The 19122-nt window shown below is 33.6% G+C and overlaps 2 protein-coding genes across 3 annotated transcripts; one reads left to right on the top strand and one right to left on the bottom strand.

The window, feature by feature from the left end:
* Positions 1 to 412: 412 nt before the first annotated feature.
* ppt1 (palmitoyl-protein thioesterase 1 (ceroid-lipofuscinosis, neuronal 1, infantile)) lies at positions 413 to 6797 on the bottom strand. Its single transcript, XM_067411661.1, has 10 exons — positions 6653 to 6797; positions 6249 to 6385; positions 4616 to 4725; positions 4410 to 4537; positions 4253 to 4323; positions 2665 to 2767; positions 2360 to 2450; positions 2178 to 2276; positions 2032 to 2103; positions 413 to 801 (listed from the first exon to the last, which is right to left on the bottom strand). Exons 2-10 carry the CDS (start codon positions 6361 to 6363, stop codon positions 679 to 681), a joined length of 912 nt encoding a protein of 303 aa, XP_067267762.1. The 5' UTR covers positions 6364 to 6385; positions 6653 to 6797; the 3' UTR covers positions 413 to 678.
* A 54-nt stretch (positions 6798 to 6851) lies between these two features.
* Positions 6852 to 18435, top strand: si:ch1073-513e17.1 (sialin). 2 transcript variants are annotated; one of them, XM_067411660.1, is made up of 13 exons: positions 6852 to 7013; positions 7202 to 7258; positions 9101 to 9178; positions 10351 to 10515; positions 10989 to 11209; positions 12752 to 12985; positions 13092 to 13266; positions 14534 to 14652; positions 14896 to 15057; positions 15131 to 15263; positions 16769 to 16916; positions 17142 to 17232; positions 17321 to 18435. In XM_067411660.1, exons 4-13 carry the CDS (start codon positions 10419 to 10421, stop codon positions 17465 to 17467), a joined length of 1527 nt encoding a protein of 508 aa, XP_067267761.1. In that variant the 5' UTR covers positions 6852 to 7013; positions 7202 to 7258; positions 9101 to 9178; positions 10351 to 10418; the 3' UTR covers positions 17468 to 18435. The 2 variants fall into 2 exon arrangements, with proteins under 2 accessions (XP_067267761.1, XP_067267760.1); XM_067411659.1 differs by lacking the exon at positions 7202 to 7258 and having other exon boundaries at positions 6855 to 7013.
* Positions 18436 to 19122: the final 687 nt, after the last annotated feature.

Raw genomic sequence — 19122 nt, 5'->3', positions numbered from 1 at the left:
ACAAAATAAGTGCATGAAAATAAAGCACAGCTTTTCCAGTGCTCTTTTCATGCACTAATTTTGTAATTAATATACTAAAAATAATGTGTGTAACTTTTTTTTCCCCTTAAATTTACAAAACATTATACAATGAGCAAGTACATCATGAAACCATTGTCCAAACCATGTTATTGTCGTCTTATAGGTGTACCATAGTGATATATAAGTGTTTATATTCGGACTATTTTAGACTGGTTCGGGTCGTACCAGACATAAACAGAAGTAGCTCCGGCTACTATGTTCTTCCGCAAGACGTATTCGGTTCTGTTTATTAACCGTTAAAACACCAAAATTTATGAACTGAGTAATCTGTTAGTAATGGTACACCCTTTATGCGATTAGTAAATAAATAGGCTACAAAATGGGCCACTGGGTTCGTAAGATTCAATGCTTTATTGTGCAACAAAAATAAACAGAAAAATAGTACACAATTAGAACAATTAAAATCTATATTTCATTAGAGAATTTTTAATTAAATCAGTCAAATAAAAGATCAGTGCAACAAAATGAGACTGGCTTAATTTATATATGAGACTTGATGATTGTGTAAGAGTTAGAAGCGTGCCTAAGTCAGCTGACACTGGATTGTGTGAGTGTGTGTAAACTTTCTTATTGGGACTAAGCATGATGTCACTGTGTTTAGCGAATGTAGGGAAGTAAATTCTCATTAAACCACGGTCGGGTGAACTGTAGGTGATCTCCATCAGAGGTGAGGAACACGAGCTTTCCTGCAGAATCCATCTCTGCCAACCCCAGGCGATCCTGACAAAACGGTAATAAAGTATATAAATCCATATAAGTTATATAATTAACATGGGAAAAGTTTCAATTAGTCATGGGCACTTTCAAAACAGGCTTCGTGAAGCTTCGAAACCTTTGCGAATCATTTCGAACCAGTGATTTGGAGCGCGTATTTAAAGGGTTAGTTCACCCAATGAAGCTTCAGGGCGTTATGAATCTTTTGTGTCGAATTAGCGGTTCGGAGCGCCAAAGTCACGTGATTTCAGCATTTTGGCGGTTTGACACGCGATCCGAATCATGATTCGATACAAAAAGATTCATAACGCTCTGAAGCAGTGTTTTGAAATCGGCCATCACTAAATAAGTCATTATTTTGTTTTTTTTGGCGCACCAAAAATATTCTTGTCGCTTTATAATATTAATATTGAGCCACTGTACTCACATGAACTGATTTAAATATGTTTTTAGTACATTAATGGATCTTGAGAGAGGAAATGTCATTGCTGGCTACACAGATCGTCCTCACTGAGCCATCGGATTTCATCAAAAATATCTTAATTTGTGTTACGAAGATTAATGAAGGTCTTACGGGTGTGAAACGACATGAGGGTGAGTAATAAATTACATTATTTTCATTTTTAATTTAACCCTTCAACTGCCAAAGTCACGTGATCTCAGTAAATGAGGTTTCGTTACGTCATAACTGACTCAAAATTTCACCTCTAGTGGGTGATGATCTCGGCGAGACTTTTTTCTTTAGGTTTTATAAATGTGTAGACATTTTATGACACTTGTATAATAAAAAGGAAGAGTTTTAGTTAGTCTCTTATTGGCCTGATTAACCAAGCCCTTAAAACAAGCCCTACACTGTAATAACACATATTATACATATACACAACGTATTCAATGGTATTAGATTATTTGTTAAATGCACTTTCAATAAAACATTTGCAATTGGTTTGTAAAAGGTGTTTTCGTTGCATTTACACCGTTTTGACCAGCAGGCGTCACCAGCGTGTGGCGTTTTGAGCGCTTCGAAACAGTGAATCATTCTGCGAAGCAATTGATTCAATTGAATCAAAGTTTTCAAAGCATCATTTCTCCCATCACTAGTTTCAGTTGAATAGAAAATATGATAAAAGTATCATCAAAGTAATGAATAAATAGCAATATTATAAATTATTGTTTTTTAAAAAGTAGGGTTGTGGGTTAAGTAGATAATTAAAGTTAGGAAAAAGACAACAAGTTTACCTCTTTATATATAGCACTTTCTTGCAGCGTTTCCAGCTCTTTGCCTTGACCAGCTTTATAGAAACCAAACCACTAATAAAGACAATTCAGTTAGTAAGAGTTCAGTCTTCTAATTTAATAAAAGAGAGATTTTAACTGTAAAGTACCTCAGAATCCACAGGATCCACCATAGTGTCCTGCAGGAACTTAACCATGACAAACTTATTCAGAGACATGAGATTCTTCTTGTAGGTCTCATTCACCACCTGACAGAAATATCTTTCATTTACACCACACATATGAATATGTGTATTTTATATAGTAATTTCTCCCTTATCCTCGGACTCACCCGCTCCTGATTGATGTCGGCAAGGAAGAGACTGTACTTTTTATACAAGTCATCATTGAGAGGATCGTGCCAGTATTGTGCCTGCACCAAGCTAAAATAAAATCACAATCAATCTTGTTGACTAGTGAATCACATAATGAAATTATATGGAAGCAGCACTATGTGCAAATAGCGACAGATGATGCTAACTAAGTGTATATATCTGCACATGGAGTAAAGAGACACTCTGAATAATAATCAGTTTAGAGTAACTGCAGAGTAACATGAATGGTCTGTTGAGAAGCCCAAAACAATCAAGCACGCACTGTTTTTGAATTGCATCTGTGTATGCTCCTGAGTTCAGCTTCTTGCGAATCCAGTCACAGATATGAGAGCTTTCGCCAGGACATCGTGGAAGACCGAAAACCCCTGAGATTTAAAGAAAAGAGGAAGAGAGAACCACATGTCAGACGAAAACAGCATATTAAAAAAAGATGTTTGACTCATTTGGGTTTAGTCACTCAAGGTTTAGTTAGTGAAATATAAAACAATTATATTTTGTTAAATAACAACATTTTTATGAATGTTTATTAATTATTACGAGCGTTTACACTACCATTCAAAATTCTGATGTCAGTACAATTTTTTTTTTATTCATGTTTGATCAGCAAGGATGCATTAAACTGATCAAAAGTGACAGTAAAGGCATTTATTATATTATAAAAGATTTATATTTCAAATAAATGCTGTTCTTTTGAACTTTCTATCCATCAAAGAATCCTGAAAAAAATCTATTACGGTTTCCACAAATATATTAAGTTTTCAACGTTGATAATAAAGCATATTAGAATGATTTCTGAAGGATCATGTGACGCTGAAGACTGGATATGGAAGTAAAACAATGCCATATGTTTTTGAAACAAAAAAGCATCTTGAATTGCACTACTTAAAAAAAAAAAATGCATTGCATTATCCGTGCTTGTATTTTAATGCATTGCATTTTTAAGGCTTGCATTTTTATGGTCTGAAATTCACCACGGTTGTATATTTAAGCCGTGAATATTTCAATTCAAAACATTTCACACACATTTTCATTGTTAAAAATTCAATAATCCATATTCACCTTTCATGATTTCACTTCCAAAATGAGATCGACTAACAGCAGATGGAGATTATGCTCGGTATTCTACTGCTTTTCCTGCAGTTCCCGGATGTGAAATGTTGAAATTTGAACCACTGAAAATTGCCTGCTGAATATTATAGCTTGTATTTTTAAACAAAATGAATATTTTGGAAGTGAAATCTGAAAGGTGAATATGGATTATTGAATTTTTAACAATGAAAATGTGTGTGAAATGTTTTGAACTAAAATATATTCATAGCTTAAATATACAACCGTGGTGAACTTCAGACCATAAAAATGCAAGCCCTAAAAATACAATGCATTAAAATACAAGTACAGTTAATGCAATGCATATTTTTTTCAAGTAGTGCAATTCGGCATTGTTTTACTTCCATAACTTCCATAAGTAATGGTGCTGAAAATTCAGCTTTGATCACAGAAATAAATTACATTTTAAAATAAATTCAAGTAGAAAACATTTATTTTATACTAATAATTTTACAATTCTATTTTTACTGTATTTTTGATCAAATTAAGTCTTGGTGAGCATTAGAGACTTTCAAAAACATCTTCCTGACCCCAAAATTTTTGAACCGTAGTGTATATATAATGTTAAATGTTGTAATAGATTGTGACTGCAAATATTATAGCCACAAAAATGGAAACTTATCCTGAAGCAACATAATCAAAACACGGTGTTCCTGTGAACAGCTAACCATTTTTAGGAATAAATTGTTGTTTTCAGAGAGTAAATGAAGCATAGTGTGAGCAGAGCACATCTGTCATATTACCTTGATGCTGCCCACCGACAGAGATCAGGTTCTTCATTGGGGGATCTGGACAGCGCTGAGCAACTGCTCGCCTTATGTAAGATTAAACAAGACAGAGAGTTCAAATGACACTTCCGATAATCCTTTGCATGAATTGATTTGAATAATATCCACTCACAGAAACTGTGACCCTTGTGAGAAGCCCATTGCATTGTAGCCTCCCTTGAGTTTAGGGTCCTTGGACAGCTGATCACACACAAAAGACACCTGCTCATTGACATCCATGAAGAAGCCATTTTCAGTGTCCTATAAAACAATGAAAGAAAATCAGACACTTTTATTTCAAACAATGACAGGAATGGGGGTGTCGTCAACCTGCTTTACCTGTAGAACAGACTTGCCGATCATCAGGGAAATCACATAAATTCCTGGGACTTCCTCTTCCACCATCTTCTTCATCGCACCCATGCTGAGAGGATTGCAACAACTGTCTCCTGCAAAACACAGTGATATTTAGCAATTATCTAGTTATCTTTATAGTAAACTCAATAGATAATTTGTATGTTTAGGCCATATCACCAAAAGGTATTTATTAGGGACATTATTGAAACAAATATCCAGATTTCAGTCATCAGTTGTTTACTGCAGAACATAACGATAACAAATAAAAAATATGATTAAATGGAAAAAAAAAAAAAAATTGGAGATTTGTGTATTCACAATGAGCAGATGTATTATTAAGTTTAATTAATTAATTTGTTTATTTTAATTAATTTACTTGTTCATAAAATGATATTGTTCATTTGTAAATGAGTACATTATTTAAATTGTATTTACCATTTTGTATTTGTTATAAATTTATTATTTATTGTTGTTATTATTATTACTATTGTTATTGTTGTCTTAATATTTTATGTACGTTTAATCATTTAGGTGGAAAGGGTTTTAATCGGGAAAAAGTTATAACTTTAATTGTATGAAGCTTTCTGTTAATGCTTTGAAAAAGTTTATAAATAAATTATTTTTAAAAACAATGAGATATAATGGTAATATAATTTTATAACGTGAATAAAATATGTCTATATATATATATATATATATATATATATTAGTTCAAAAGCTTAAAATATATTCAAAAGCTCAAAATATATTAAAAACAGTAATATTCTGAAATATTATTTCTATTTTAACTAATGAATATTTCTATTTTAAAATTTAATGTATTCCTGGGATGCAAAATCATTAAAATATGCTGATTTGAGAAACATGTTTTATTATTATTATCATTAATTTTTTAATTAATTATTTGATGAATAGGAAGCTGAAAAGAACAGCATTTATTTGAAATAGAAACCTTTTATATATAAATACAAAATAATTAATCGCATCTAACATTAAAGTTTGTGTGTGTGTGTGTGTGTGTGTGTGTGTGTGTATATATATGCACACATATCATTATTATCATTATATTTATAATATTGACAGCACTAAAAATAATATATTTTAATATATATGATTTATTTTCATATATAAATTGCATATTAATGCGTTAAAGGGATAGTTCACCCAAAAATTAAAGTTCTGTCATCATTTACGCACACTCAAGTTGTTCCAAATCTGTATAAATTTCTTTGTTCTGTTGAACACAAAAGAAGACATTTTGAAGAAAGTTTGTAACCAGGCCACTTTGGGGCACCACTGACTTTCATAGTAATAAAAAAAACTATTATGGAAGTCAATGGTGCCCCAAAACTGTTCAGTTCAACACATTCTTCAAAATATTTTCCTACAAAACAAAGAAATTTACACAGGTTTGGAACAACTTGAGGGTGAGTAAATTATGATAGAATTTTCATTTTTGGGTGAACTATCCCTTTAAGATATTTTCATAAAGTTTTGAGTCACTGTCTGTGTGAATCACCTCAAAAGTGACCACTGTACATTCCTAATGATCATGAATGACTCAGGCCCATCAATCCCCAGCAGCTTGAACTGATCATGATGCAGTGTGTCTCACCCATGCCGTGCCATATCACCAGAGGAACTGAGGCATTAGATCCACACGATGATCCGCACAGCAGCAGCAGAACCGCGGACACAGAGATGAGGCGAAGCGCCGCGGAGAAACTCATGCTTCAGTCTCAATCTGAAGATCTGAACACATCCACAGTTAGCAGGAAGAGAAAACACTCAATAAGGAAGTGAATAAGTGAAGTAGTCACTGTGATTTCTGCACCACACATTCAAAATGTCAAATTCATTGTTATGGGGCACAGTTTCATTGCAAAATAACGATCAATGCCTCTCGATATTGTTTCATTCGCGAATATACAACCGGAAGCCTCGATTTTGCTAAGCTAGGAATGGGTATCATATACAAATACGTTAATAAACGCGTTAAAATGTTCATTGTGTGCTTACCGTGATAACTTTCTGTTGTTCAATCACATGACGGAGGAAAACAGCGCTCCAAATGCTGTTTATTAGACTAATATATCATAGCATTAAACCTGTCCATAGAAATAAACAAAGTCAGTCGATCCGAAGCGTTTAGATTATGAGGCTTTCCAAAACAGGAAGTATCAAGATCACGTGATCAACACTGAAGTCAAAACAGGAACTGTGATAGTCTCAAAATGCACTGGAAAGCCCGGCATTAAACATTTTTCAAAAGATTAAAGCGGTTTTTTCGGTTATGGAGGAGTGGGAAACGAATCGTCTTCTTTCTAAATCATCCAGAGATTTTCCAGAATCTCACATTTGTTTGGGAAACACATTAATGGTGAGGATAAATAAAAAGTGCACCATTTGTCATAGGATACTTCATAACGTAATACGTATTTGTATAATTTGTAACGTATCACGTTACATAAGTAACGTAACATATAAATTAATATAAAAGTATTGTATGAATATAAAACTATTGTATCATGTTTGCTTTTTCTCACTTTTTTATTTATGTTCAAAAAGAGTAAAGAGAAGGAGGAAAATAATGTCACCTGTATCACTGATGCTGTTGACATTAAGGTTAGTTCACCCAAAAATGAAAATAATGTCATTTATTGCTCACCCTCATGTCGTTCAAGACCTTCGTTAAACACAAATTAAGATATTGTTGATGAAATCCGATGGCAACTATTGACAGCAAAGCCATTCAAACTCTCAAGATCCATAAAGGTATTAAAGGTGCCATAGAATTGAAAATTGAATTTACCTCAGCATAGTTGAATAACAAGAGTTCAGTACATGGAAATGACATACAGTGAGTCTCAAACTCCATTGTTTCCTCCTTCTTATATAAATCTCATTTGTTTAAAAGACCTCAGAAGAACAGGGGAATCTCAACATAACACTGACTGTTACATAACAGTCGGGATCATTAATATGTACGCCTCCAATATTTGCATATGCCAGCCCATGTTCAAGGCATTAGACAAGGGCAGCCAGTATTAACGTCTGGATCTGAGCACAGCTGAATCATCAGACTAGGTAAGCAAGCAAGAACAACAGCAAAAAATGGCAGATGGAGCGGTAATAACTGACATGATCCATGATAACATGATATTTTTAGTGATATTTGTGAATTGTCTTTCTAAATGTTTCGTTAGCATGTTGCTAATGTACTATTAAATGTGGTTAAAGTTACCATCGTTTCTTACTGTATTCACGGAGACAAGAGCCGTCGCTATTTTCATTATTAAACACTTGCAGTCTGTATAATTCATAAACACAACTTCATTCTTTATAAATCTCTCCAACAGTGTGTAATGTTAGCTTTAGCCTGTTAGCCACGGAGCATAGCCTCCAACTCATTCAGAATCAAATGTAAACATCCAAATTAATTACATAATCGGGTATGCTGCATGACGGACACTTTGTACTGATCCATTTTGAGGGTTATATTAGCTGTGTGAACTTTGTTTATGCAATGTATTATAGAGTTGCGAGCTTGGAGGCGGGGAGCGTGAGTATTTAAAGGGGAATCACGCTGAATCTGTGCATATTTAATGATGCCCCAAAATAGGCTGTTAAAAAATTAATTTAAAAAATCCATGGGGTATTTTGAACTGAAACTTCAGAGACACATTCAGGGGACACCTTAGACTTATATTACATCTTGTGAAAAAGCATTCTATGGCACCTTTAAAACATATTAGAATCAGTTCATGTGAGTTCAGTGGTTCTATCTTAATATTATAAAGCGATAAGAATACTTTTTGTGCACCAAAAAAACTAAATAACGACTTTTCAACAATATCTAGTGATGGGCTTCGGAGCTTTACGGATCGAATCAGAGATTCGGAACGCCAAAGTCAAGTGATTTCAGCAGTTTGACAGGAGATCCGAATCACTAATTCGAAACAAAAGATTCATAAAGCTCAGAAGCTTCATGAAGCAGTGTTTTGAAATCGGCCCATCACTAGATATTGTTGAAAAGTCATTATTTTGTTTTGTTTTTGGCGCACAAAAAGTATTCCTATCACTTTATAATATTAATATTCAACCACTAAACTCACATGAACTGATTCAAATATGTTTTTAGTACCTTTATGGATCTTGAGAGTTTGAATGGCTTTGCTCTCAATAGAGGCCATCGGATTTCATCAATAATATCTTAATTTGTGTTCTGAAGATGAACAAAGGTCTTATGGGTGTGGAACAGCACGAGGGTGAGTAATAAATTACATTATTTTCATTTTTGGGTGAACTAACCCTTTAAGATGTTGTGGCTGGTGTTTATTCACAACGTGTCAGCTGATCTGTTCTGTTAACCTTTGTGCTGGTCATATGTTATGTACAGATGCTGTCAAGTGCTACACTAGAGATTATAGGAATATAAATCTATATGATATGGTGTTTATTTTACAGTGTCCATAGTGCTTGCACAATTTTCAGCAAGGTGCTACACGAGGTTTGGACTACCCAGTAGAAGCAGTCCACATCTGAGTGAGTATTTCTCTCTCTTTTTTTCTTCTTTAAACCAAAAACCATTCAAAAATGATTAGACCATTCAATATTTGATGGCATAAAAATCAAAGATTGAAGAAGATGTTTGCATATGTGCAATATAACATATCACCTGAATTGCAATAAATGATATTAAAGACATATTAAAAACATGCCGATAAGGTTGTCAAGAACAAAAAAAGTAGTATTTGAAAGGAATCAGTGGACCCAGAAGGTCACAAACAAAGAATATTATCGTAGAATTCACCTGAAAGAAGACGCTTTTGCATAAAGAATGATGACAGGAAGATCAAACAATTGGTATTGAGCATGATGGATGGTCCAAACAGAAAAGATAGACCACAGTTAATGGACTGATGATATCAAACACTAATGTGGAGAATTAGATAGAAATAATAGATCAAATAGATCTGAACTTTTATTGTACTGAAACCCACCTGATATGTCACTTGTATAGTAATTTGGAACACAGTGTATGGAAACAGAATAGGGTCCGTGTTAAATCAACCAAATTTTGGAAACTTCCCCAGCTCACATTTTTGATTTTGATAACTTTTTCTGAAGAAAGACAAACCTAAATAGTGATGAAAGCCAAATGGATTTACTCATCCTCCATTTTTGGGGTCAAAATGGCAATTCTCACCTGAGATGGCAGCATCATTATTTTATTTTCAGAGATTGGTAAGTCTGTCAGTAAAATCTGTTGTCTTTAGCAATCTTTGTTGCATTATATGCCGGTGGTGACAGTTCAAAAATGAGGAAAAGGCATTTTTCATGGTTTTTTTTTGCATACATGTAGCTCAAGAGGTATTAAAGATCTTAATATCATTTTAGATGTTGGTTCTTAGCAATCCTTTCTTTTGGTATCTTCATTCATGAAGGCTCTATATGCTTTAATTCCAGAGGTATTGGGATCTCAATGTGGTTTCAGGAATAAAAGGTTAAATTGTACACATTTTCAATGTGGGTCACTTTGCACACAACAGATAGTTATTGTATTTGTGTTATTGTACTAAATACAGCATCAGACACACATGCACTGAGCCCATGATTGTTGATAATGATGATGATGAAATTGTTTACGGCTCATGTATTTTGACTCCTCAAACGAGATCAGTTGCATTATCTGAAATGTCTTGTTTTTGTTTCAGGATTTGTGGATGTCATACTTCAACTAGCTCAAGTTCAGTTCAAAACTTACACTTTAACCTTTGCGATCATGGCACTACAACACGGCTACTCCATTAACTCGAGCGCAGATGACCAGGACAGTGACACTGCGCCGCTTTTAGAAAAAGAAGTGAAAAAAATCACAGGTAAGCCTGGGATGTGATCTTTTGCAGACTGTTAAAAATCTGCATGATGAGCTTTATAGGTCCTGTCACACAAATACTGCCGTTCAAAAGTTTGGGGTCAGTACTATTTTATCTAATGCTTTTAAAAGAAGTCTCTTATTCTCACATAAGCTGCATTTATTTTATCAAAAATACACTAATAATGTGATTTTTTTTTACAGTTGATTTATTTTTTTTCAGTATTACAGTATAAAATACCTGTTTTCTATTTTATTTATTTTAAAAATGTAATTTTTTCCTATTTTCATCCTTCATTAGTCCTTTTTTTCCCAGGATTCGTTGATAATTCTTGATCAATTTGATGCATCCTTGCTGAAAAAAAATATTTTCTTTCAAAAAGACCCCAGACTTTTGAAAAATATTGTACTAAGTGACTCTAATCTTTGTTAATCTTTTTTTAAACCTATAATTTTTGACATTTGTATGTGTGACAGTGCCTCCCAAATGCTGCTCAGTACGATGCAATCTGGCTGCTATGATGTTCTTTGGCTTTGCTGTGGTCTATGGTCTGCGTGTAAATCTCAGTGTTGCCATGGTTGCTATGGTAAATGGGACTAATGACCAGCCGTCATCCGATAGCAATGTATCAAACGAGTGTCCAGGATCTTCCCATACACTTGACAACAACAGCCAAAGCTCAGAACAGCCAGAAGGGGTAAGAATAAACTGCACACAGCTTTTCATGCACTGAACCCGGTAGGTCTCCAAATATGTCATGGATTTGTTCTTATACACTACCGTTCAGAAGTTTGGTGTCGGTAAGATCTTTTTTACATTTTAGGAATAATTTATTACTGTTATGCCATAGCTGAATTTTCCAGTCTTCAGTGTCACATGATCCTTCAGAAATCATTCTAATATACTACTAATAACCCCCATTCTGTAACACTTTATAATAATTCACACTATGAAGCATTAGATATGCATTAGTAAATAGTCAATTCATCATTTATAAAACATTAATAGACATTAGTAAGCTGTTTATAAATACAGCTATAAATGCTTTATTCTTGATTTATAAGCATCTCTATAATGTGTTTAATAATTGTATTTTCATACTTTATTAATGATCAGTTTATCATTTCTAAATTATGCATTACATTATTCACAAACCAGTTATTTAGGAGCTGTCAGTAGTTCATAAGATAATTTAGGAAGTGTAAGTAAATGATTAATAAAATATTTAAATATACATTTATGCATCTTATTATTTAGGTAATAGTTACTTAAATGCTTTATTAACACATATTCCTAGTGTAAAAACTACCACAGTACTAACTTTAAAACATGAGAGGACAGCAGTGCAGGAGATCACTGAATCTTTAAATCTCATTTATAAAAGCTTTACAAAGCATGCATAGTCCTCACTTTAAATGAGCTCACAAAAATAGTTAACTGACCACTTCTAAACTACCTGAATTAATGAACTGCAGTAGGAATAAAGCATTTATTAACACACTAAGTAACTATAACTAAATGTCTAAATAATAAGATGTATAAATGAATGTTTAAATAGTTTACTTACACTTCCTAAATTATCTTATGAACTACTGACAACTCCTAAATAACTGGTTGTAAATAATGTAATACTTAATTTAGAAATAATACATTTATTATTAATAAAGTATGAAAATGCAATTATTAAACACATTATAGATATGCTTACAAATCAAGAATAAAGCATTTATAGCTGTATTTATATATGCTTACTAATGTCTATTATTGTTTATAAATGATGCATTGACTATTTACTAATGCTTCATAGTGTGCAGTTATTATAAAGTGTTACCAATCATTATAATAAAGCAGACTCTATTTGACCCTATGAGTCAACTGTAGATCAAGCCAGGGTTGCCAGATCTGCTGTTTTTCTGTACACCAAACATTATTTACAGCGCTCTTCCCATCCAGTAATTGCAAAGAGCTTTGTTACTTCTGTCAAGAAACAAAGTTTTAGCTTTCAAGTGATGTCCATTTTATCACAAAAATTAAGCAATAAATGGCGCTTTGACGCTCTTAAAGGGATAGTTCACCCAAAAATGAAAATTATCCCATGATTTACTCACCCTCAAGCCAGGTGTATATGACTATCTTCTTTCAGAACCAAAAGAATCTTACTCTCCCCAAACTCTTGAACTGTAGTGTATATAAAATATTTAGTTCATGTTTCTCTCTCTCTTTAATTTTCTTTTCCCAGATTCCAAGATACCCATGGGATCGCGAAACACAGGGAATGCTGCTGGGTGCTTTCTTCTTTGGATACCTGTTTACTCAGATCCCCGGAGGCTACCTGTCAGGCCGCTTTGGAGGAAGCCTCTTCCTTGGTGGTGGTGTGCTTGGAACAGCCGTCCTCACTCTCCTCACTCCTCTGTCAGCACAGCTGGGAGCCAAGTGGCTGTTTGCCTTGCGTGCGCTAGAGGGATTCGGGGAGGTTAGGGATGTTTTTAATGACCTGAAATCCTGCACACCGATGCTTCAAATGGAGAGTATGTAAAATATGTATCTGATTTGAGTCTGCGTGGGGTTCTTTTGTCTAGGGTGTGACGTTTCCTGCCATGAGTGCGATGTGGGCCCGCTGGGCTCCTCCATTGGAGAGGGCGCGTCTGATGACGTTCTCCGGTGCAGGATCTAGCTTCGGTGCCTTTGTGGCTCTTCCTCTCACTGGCTTCATCTGTCATAGTTTAGGATGGCCAGCAGTCTTCTACTCCTGTGGTGAGGGATACAAAAGTTTTGGGTTAATATGATTTTTTTTAAAAGAAATTAATACTTTTATTCAGTAAAGATGCATTAAATTGATCAGTAAAGACTTTTATTATTTAACAAAAGATTTCTATTTCAAATAAATGCTGTGCTTTTGAGTGATGAGGAAAAAATGGATCATGGTTTCTGCAGAAATATTAATCAGCACAGACAATAATCATAATTGTTTCTCAAGCAGCAAATCATCATATTAGAATGATTTCTGAAGGATCATGTGACACTGAAGACTGGAGTAATGATGCTGAAAATTCAGCTTTGATCACAGGAATAAATTACGTTTTACAATATATTCACAGAGAAAACAGCTATTTAAAATTGTAAAAATATTTCACAATATTACTGTTTTTACTGTATTTTTGATTTAATAAATATAGCCTTGGTGAGCAAAAGAGACTTTTTCAAAAACGTTAAAAAAATCTTACCAATCCCGATCTTTTGAACAGTATCTAGTTGCTTGGAAAAAAAAAAAAAAAAAAAAAAAAATATATATATATATATATATATATATATATATATATATATATATATATATATATATATATATATATATATATATATAAAGCATAATAAGGCTTTGAATTGTTGTTGTTGTTTTTCAGTATATCAGAATGGGTCCTGTTTAATTTGTTTGTTTTTTCTGATCAAAAATTAAATATGCATTTTTACCATGATTTACAGAAGACACCCACTAAAATGTCATTCAGTGTAACAATCTTGTCAGTCATATTTACAACAAAAAATCTATTTATGCCATATTAAAGACTAATTACTTTACCCCAAATGCTAATTACTTGTAATTTTACATTTTTAAACTTTGCCCATTTGTCAGCAAGAATTTAAAATTCAATAAAATTTAGTATGCTCACTTATTCTTTTATATATTTTAATATGTACAGGTCAAAATAAGTATGTTGTTTTAATTTTTACATTAATATAATTGTTAAGTGAAACATTATTTCACCCACATTTTGACATTTTGCTCTCCCAAAACTTATTTGAAACCTTAAATTAGGTTCTACTTGCATTTAATGCGATTTCTATGTATATAAAATCCCTTTTGTAAATTTGTATTGATGCAGACATCGAGAGAGAGCGAGAGAGAGTACATGTCCTTACTCTTGTCCTCACTCTTGTCCTCATATTTGTAATATCATGTTTAATGTAATATAATATCTTGAATTTTTTGTATCCAAACGTATTAAAGTGTTTTTACCACCAGGTGGTGCAGGGTGCCTTTGGGCTCTGTTTTGGTTTCTCCTGGTATCGGATGAACCCCGAACTCACCCAAGAATTACTGACAGAGAGAAAGATTACATAATTAACTCAATAGGTTCACAGGTATGCACTACTTTTATGTTTCAGTTTTGATGAAGCATTCAGTTTAGTCTCATTCTTTATTCATCAAGGGTAAATCATTCATGTTAACAATAAAATCTAGCATGATGATATGTGAATTTGTCATTGTGTTTAGAAGGAATCATAAAAAAACATGAATTTCCAACATTCCCTCCTCTTCATAATTATTCTGGTTTAGATCTACAGGCATTTATGATGCTGATTTGATATTTTCTCTGTTTTTAGGGGCTGCCTCATGGTTGGTCAGTGCCTGGGTTATCTATGCTGCTCTCTGTTCCTCTTTGGGCCATAATCATCTCACAGATGTGCTCCAACTGGTCTTATTACACTCTCCTCACCTCACTTCCTATCTACATGGACACTGTGCTCCACTTTGATTTGCAACAGGTGAGGCAGTCGGTGTATTTAGATGAAACCAGTCTGGTTTATATACTGCGTCTCACTCTATTGTGTTATTCAGAATTCGTTCCTCTCTGCTCTGCCGTATCTGGCTGGCTGGCTGTTCTCAGTGGGCTCAGGTGTGCTGGCAGACAACCTCCTGGAGAGGGAGCTCCTGAGTATCACAGCCGTCCGGAAAATCTTCACTTTTATTGGTATGTGATTTGTTTGGAAGCTTGTTTCTACCATGGAATAAAAAAAAATGACCAAGCCCCACACATGACATATATTGTGGCCACGAATTAACGGATTAGTTCACTTCCTGATAATTTACTCACCCTCATGTCATCCAAGATGTTTATGTCTTTCTCACTTTTGGCGAAAAGAAATGAAGGTTTTTGAGGAAAACATTCCAGGTGTTTTCTCCATATAGTGGACTTCATCAGGGTTCATCGGGTTGAAGGTCCAAATGTCAGTTTCAGTGCAGCTTCAAAGAGCTCTACATGATCCCAGATGAGGAATAAGAGTCTTATCTAATGAAATGCTTGGTCATTTTCTAAAAAAATAAAAATGTATATACTTTTTAACCACAAATGCTCATCTTCCACACTTTTTGATTACGTAATGCGTGGCACATCGCAGAGCTAGTGGAAGATGAGCATTTGTGGTTAAAAGTATATACATTTTTATTTTTTTTAGAAAATAACTGATCGTTTTGCTAGATAAGACTCTTATTCCTCATCTGGGATCATGTAGAGCTCTTTGAAGCTGCACTGAAACTAATTTTGACCTTCAACCGTTTGGAGTCCATTGAAGTCCACTATATGGAGAAAAATCCTGGAATGTTTTCCTCAAAAACCTTAATTTCTTTTCAGCTGAAGAAAGAAAGACATGAACATCTTGGATGACATGGGGGTGAGTAAATTATCAGGAAATTTTAATTCTAAAGTGAACTAATCCTTTAAGAATTTGTTCTATCGTTTTAGTAAATTTAGTAAATGTTGGCGTATTACTTAGTCGTGGGAACAAATTGTTAATTCGGGCCATGATATAATTTATTTATTTATTTATTTTTGCAGGTCTCCATACAAAAAAAAAAGATAATTGTAACTTATCTCACAAATTTGACTTTATTTCTCGCAGTTACAAGTTTATAATTTGCAATTCCAAGAATTGTGAGATATATAAATTCGAAATTGCGAGAAAAAGGTCAAACTTTATTTTTATGTCACAATTCTGTCTTTATTTCTCTCAGTTCTGACTTTATTTCTCAGAATTGTAAGATATAAACCTGAAATTGAAAAAAGTCAGAATTGTGGACGTAAACTTGCAATTAAAAAAGGTAATTGCGACTTTTTATCTCACATTTTTTTGCAAAATTGCAAATTCGCAGTTCGGACTTTATAACAAGATATTCCGAGTTTATATCTCGTAATTCGGACTTCATTTCTCTAAAAATGTGAGATATAAACTCGGAATTGTGAGAGGAAAAAAGTGTCAGAATTGTGAGATTAAAAAGTCTCAATTAACTTTTATTATTTTTTATTCTGTGGACGGAAACAAGCTTTAGGATTTGGGAGGGTTTTTTTTTTTGTAAGCGTTCTTGTCACAAATTTTGATGGATGTTTATGGTGACCAAGTGTAATAGAGGATAGATACATATATACATTACTGTAACTGTATTGATATTAATTGATATTGTATTAATTGTGTCCCATAGGTCTGTTTCTACCCGCTGTTTTTCTCCTCGCGGTGGGCTTCTCAGGGTGTAGCGGTGTGCTGGCCGTGACTTTTCTGACTTTGTCCAGTGCGTTTGGGGGATTCAGTGCTGCTGGTGTCTTCATTAACCAGATCGATATTGCTCCACGGTACAAAAACAAAAGATGGTCAGACATAACATAGATTTATAGGCTATGCGTTCTGTCTGGAATTTCCTATGGTTTTTTTGAAGTAAAATCAAGTCTGTGGTTAAAATTATTTGAAGAGATGCTCAGAAATCCTAGGTTTAGGACTATAAGATGAAACTATGCTAAAACTAGCATGCATCAGTTAAGTTTGTTGCGCCAGTTATATCTCCATTTGTATCTTCTCAGGTATGCAGGAATGCTTTTAGGAATCACAAACACTTTTGGGACCATTCCTGGTGTTCTTGCACCAATTGTTGTGGGTTACTTGACCAAAGATGTAAGCTGTCCTTTTATTCTTAATAAAACTGCAGTGTGAATTCATCACGTTTTTTAATGTTTGTTCTCCCTTCTTTTGCTCCGAGCAGCACTCAGTTACAGGATGGAGGCATGTGTTCTGGTTGTCAGCCGGAGTGAGCGCCTTCGGAGCCATTTTTTACATCATCTTTGGCACTGGAAAGATTCAGAGCTGGGCAAGAACGGATGAGGAATCAGACACGGATACGCATAATTAAACATTCCAGTTGATCAATTCAGAGGGATATCAGGACTGATTTATTTGAGTTTGATCCTATATTCAACACTCATGATACCAGTCAAAAGTTTGGACTAACTTCAGTGATCTAATGTTACACTTAGACAAATATAAAATGCAACTACCTTTTTTTTTTTTTTTTTGTTATTATTGAACCGGATATTACATTTTTTTAGGTCACTGCATAATTCCTATACTTTGAATACAATCATTAATAAAAGCATAAATGGTTAAAAAAACTTTTTGTCCAAACTTTTGACTTTTGATAATAATTATATTTCACTCAGGTAAAAATCTGAAGTGCCTTAAACAAAGTGATGTTAATTCTATTATGTGCAATATGTGTTGCATTGCTGAAAAGCAACAAATTTAGAGGATTCAACCATATTGTATTGCATTTGAAAATACTTATTAATAAGCACTTTAATGCATCAATTATGAAAATACTTTATTTTGAGGGGATACCAATGCATTTTAAGGTAATCTTAATCCAGCTAATGAAGTAACTGTTCTCCATTAATTGTGTCATTCAGCACTAGGTCATCTAACATTTTCACGAAGACCATTTGTGTTTCAGTTTTACTCCATTCATGTTTACTATTAATAGTCCAGACAGGGAATTATTGTTTCATTATTGTTTGAAACTTGCCTTTGTTCAAAAGTTGTAATGTTTAATGAATTTAATGAAGTCATTAACTTAATGCTTATTAATGCTAGTTTCACAGACAGGCTCAGATTAAGCCAGGATTAGGCCTTAGTTTAATTAGGACATTTAAGTAACTTTTATAAACGTGCCTCAGAAAAAAAACATTACTGACATATTTAATATATGTCAGTGCAAGTTGCTTTCCGTTAAATCAGCTCAAACATGCATTTTAGTCAAGGACTAGGCCTTGTCTGTGAAACTGGGGGAGTCTTTGTTTGAATCACATATATATATATATATATATATATATATATATATATATATATATATATATATATATATATATATATATACATTTCTGATTATGATCATGCACAATAAATGCAATGTTTACAATTAAGAGTCATTTGCATTCCTATGTGTGATTATAGAGTAAATAACCTCTCATAATGTTAATGGTTACAGTGTAAATAATACATTAAACCATTAGAGCATCCACACTCTTATGAACTGACGCTGTGCGGTGACGGCCAGCAGGTGGCGCATCACATCGAATATAAATGTCGAGTTAAAAGAATGTCTCAAATTTTATAGCAAATAGTATTGAGTTTTTAAATGCTGTAGATCTTAAAAATCTGTAGGCATATAACTAAAATAGTTGATGGGCAATAATAACAGATATATGAACAATGACACTGCCACCGGGATTTATTATTGATTCATCAGCGCTGTTGAGAAAATGACCCGGATGTGCTTTACTGAATGCGGCAAGATGTCACGTGCTTATTTACATGTTTGAAACACTGATGTAAGAGTGAAGAGTGTCATGTAATCTTACAGGGTTCACTGATAAAGTGAGAAGTTTGATGTGATATATCGATTTTATCAAAAAGACAGCCAATATCTGAGTATTTTAGGTTAGTCTCTTTTTGTAAGGGTATTTTCAAAGCACTTTTTCTGTATCTTGTATTTATTTGCACAAAATTGTG

The sequence above is a fragment of the Chanodichthys erythropterus genome, chromosome 15 (assembly GCF_024489055.1).
Source record: "Chanodichthys erythropterus isolate Z2021 chromosome 15, ASM2448905v1, whole genome shotgun sequence".
Classification (NCBI taxonomy): Eukaryota; Metazoa; Chordata; class Actinopteri; order Cypriniformes; family Xenocyprididae; genus Chanodichthys; species Chanodichthys erythropterus.
This window is presented reverse-complemented; position numbering and strand designations above follow the sequence as displayed.

Excerpts from the sequence above, each read along its gene's own strand:
- ppt1 (XM_067411661.1), bottom strand. The coding sequence starts at position 6,363 with ATGAGTTTCTCCGCGGCGCTTCGCCTCATCTCTGTGTCCGCGGTTCTG. Across the intron at positions 4,538-4,615 it reads TCGGCAAGTCTGTTCTACAG|GACACTGAAAATGGCTTCTT; the intron begins GTAAAGCAGGTT and ends ATTGTTTTATAG. Across the intron at positions 2,451-2,664 it reads ACAGATGCAATTCAAAAACA|CTTGGTGCAGGCACAATACT; the intron begins GTGCGTGCTTGA and ends ATTTTATTTTAG.
- si:ch1073-513e17.1 (XM_067411660.1), top strand. The coding sequence starts at position 10,419 with ATGGCACTACAACACGGCTACTCCATTAACTCGAGCGCAGATGACCAG. Across the intron at positions 13,267-14,533 it reads AGCAGTCTTCTACTCCTGTG|GTGGTGCAGGGTGCCTTTGG; the intron begins GTGAGGGATACA and ends TTTTACCACCAG. Across the intron at positions 15,058-15,130 it reads TCCACTTTGATTTGCAACAG|AATTCGTTCCTCTCTGCTCT; the intron begins GTGAGGCAGTCG and ends TGTGTTATTCAG.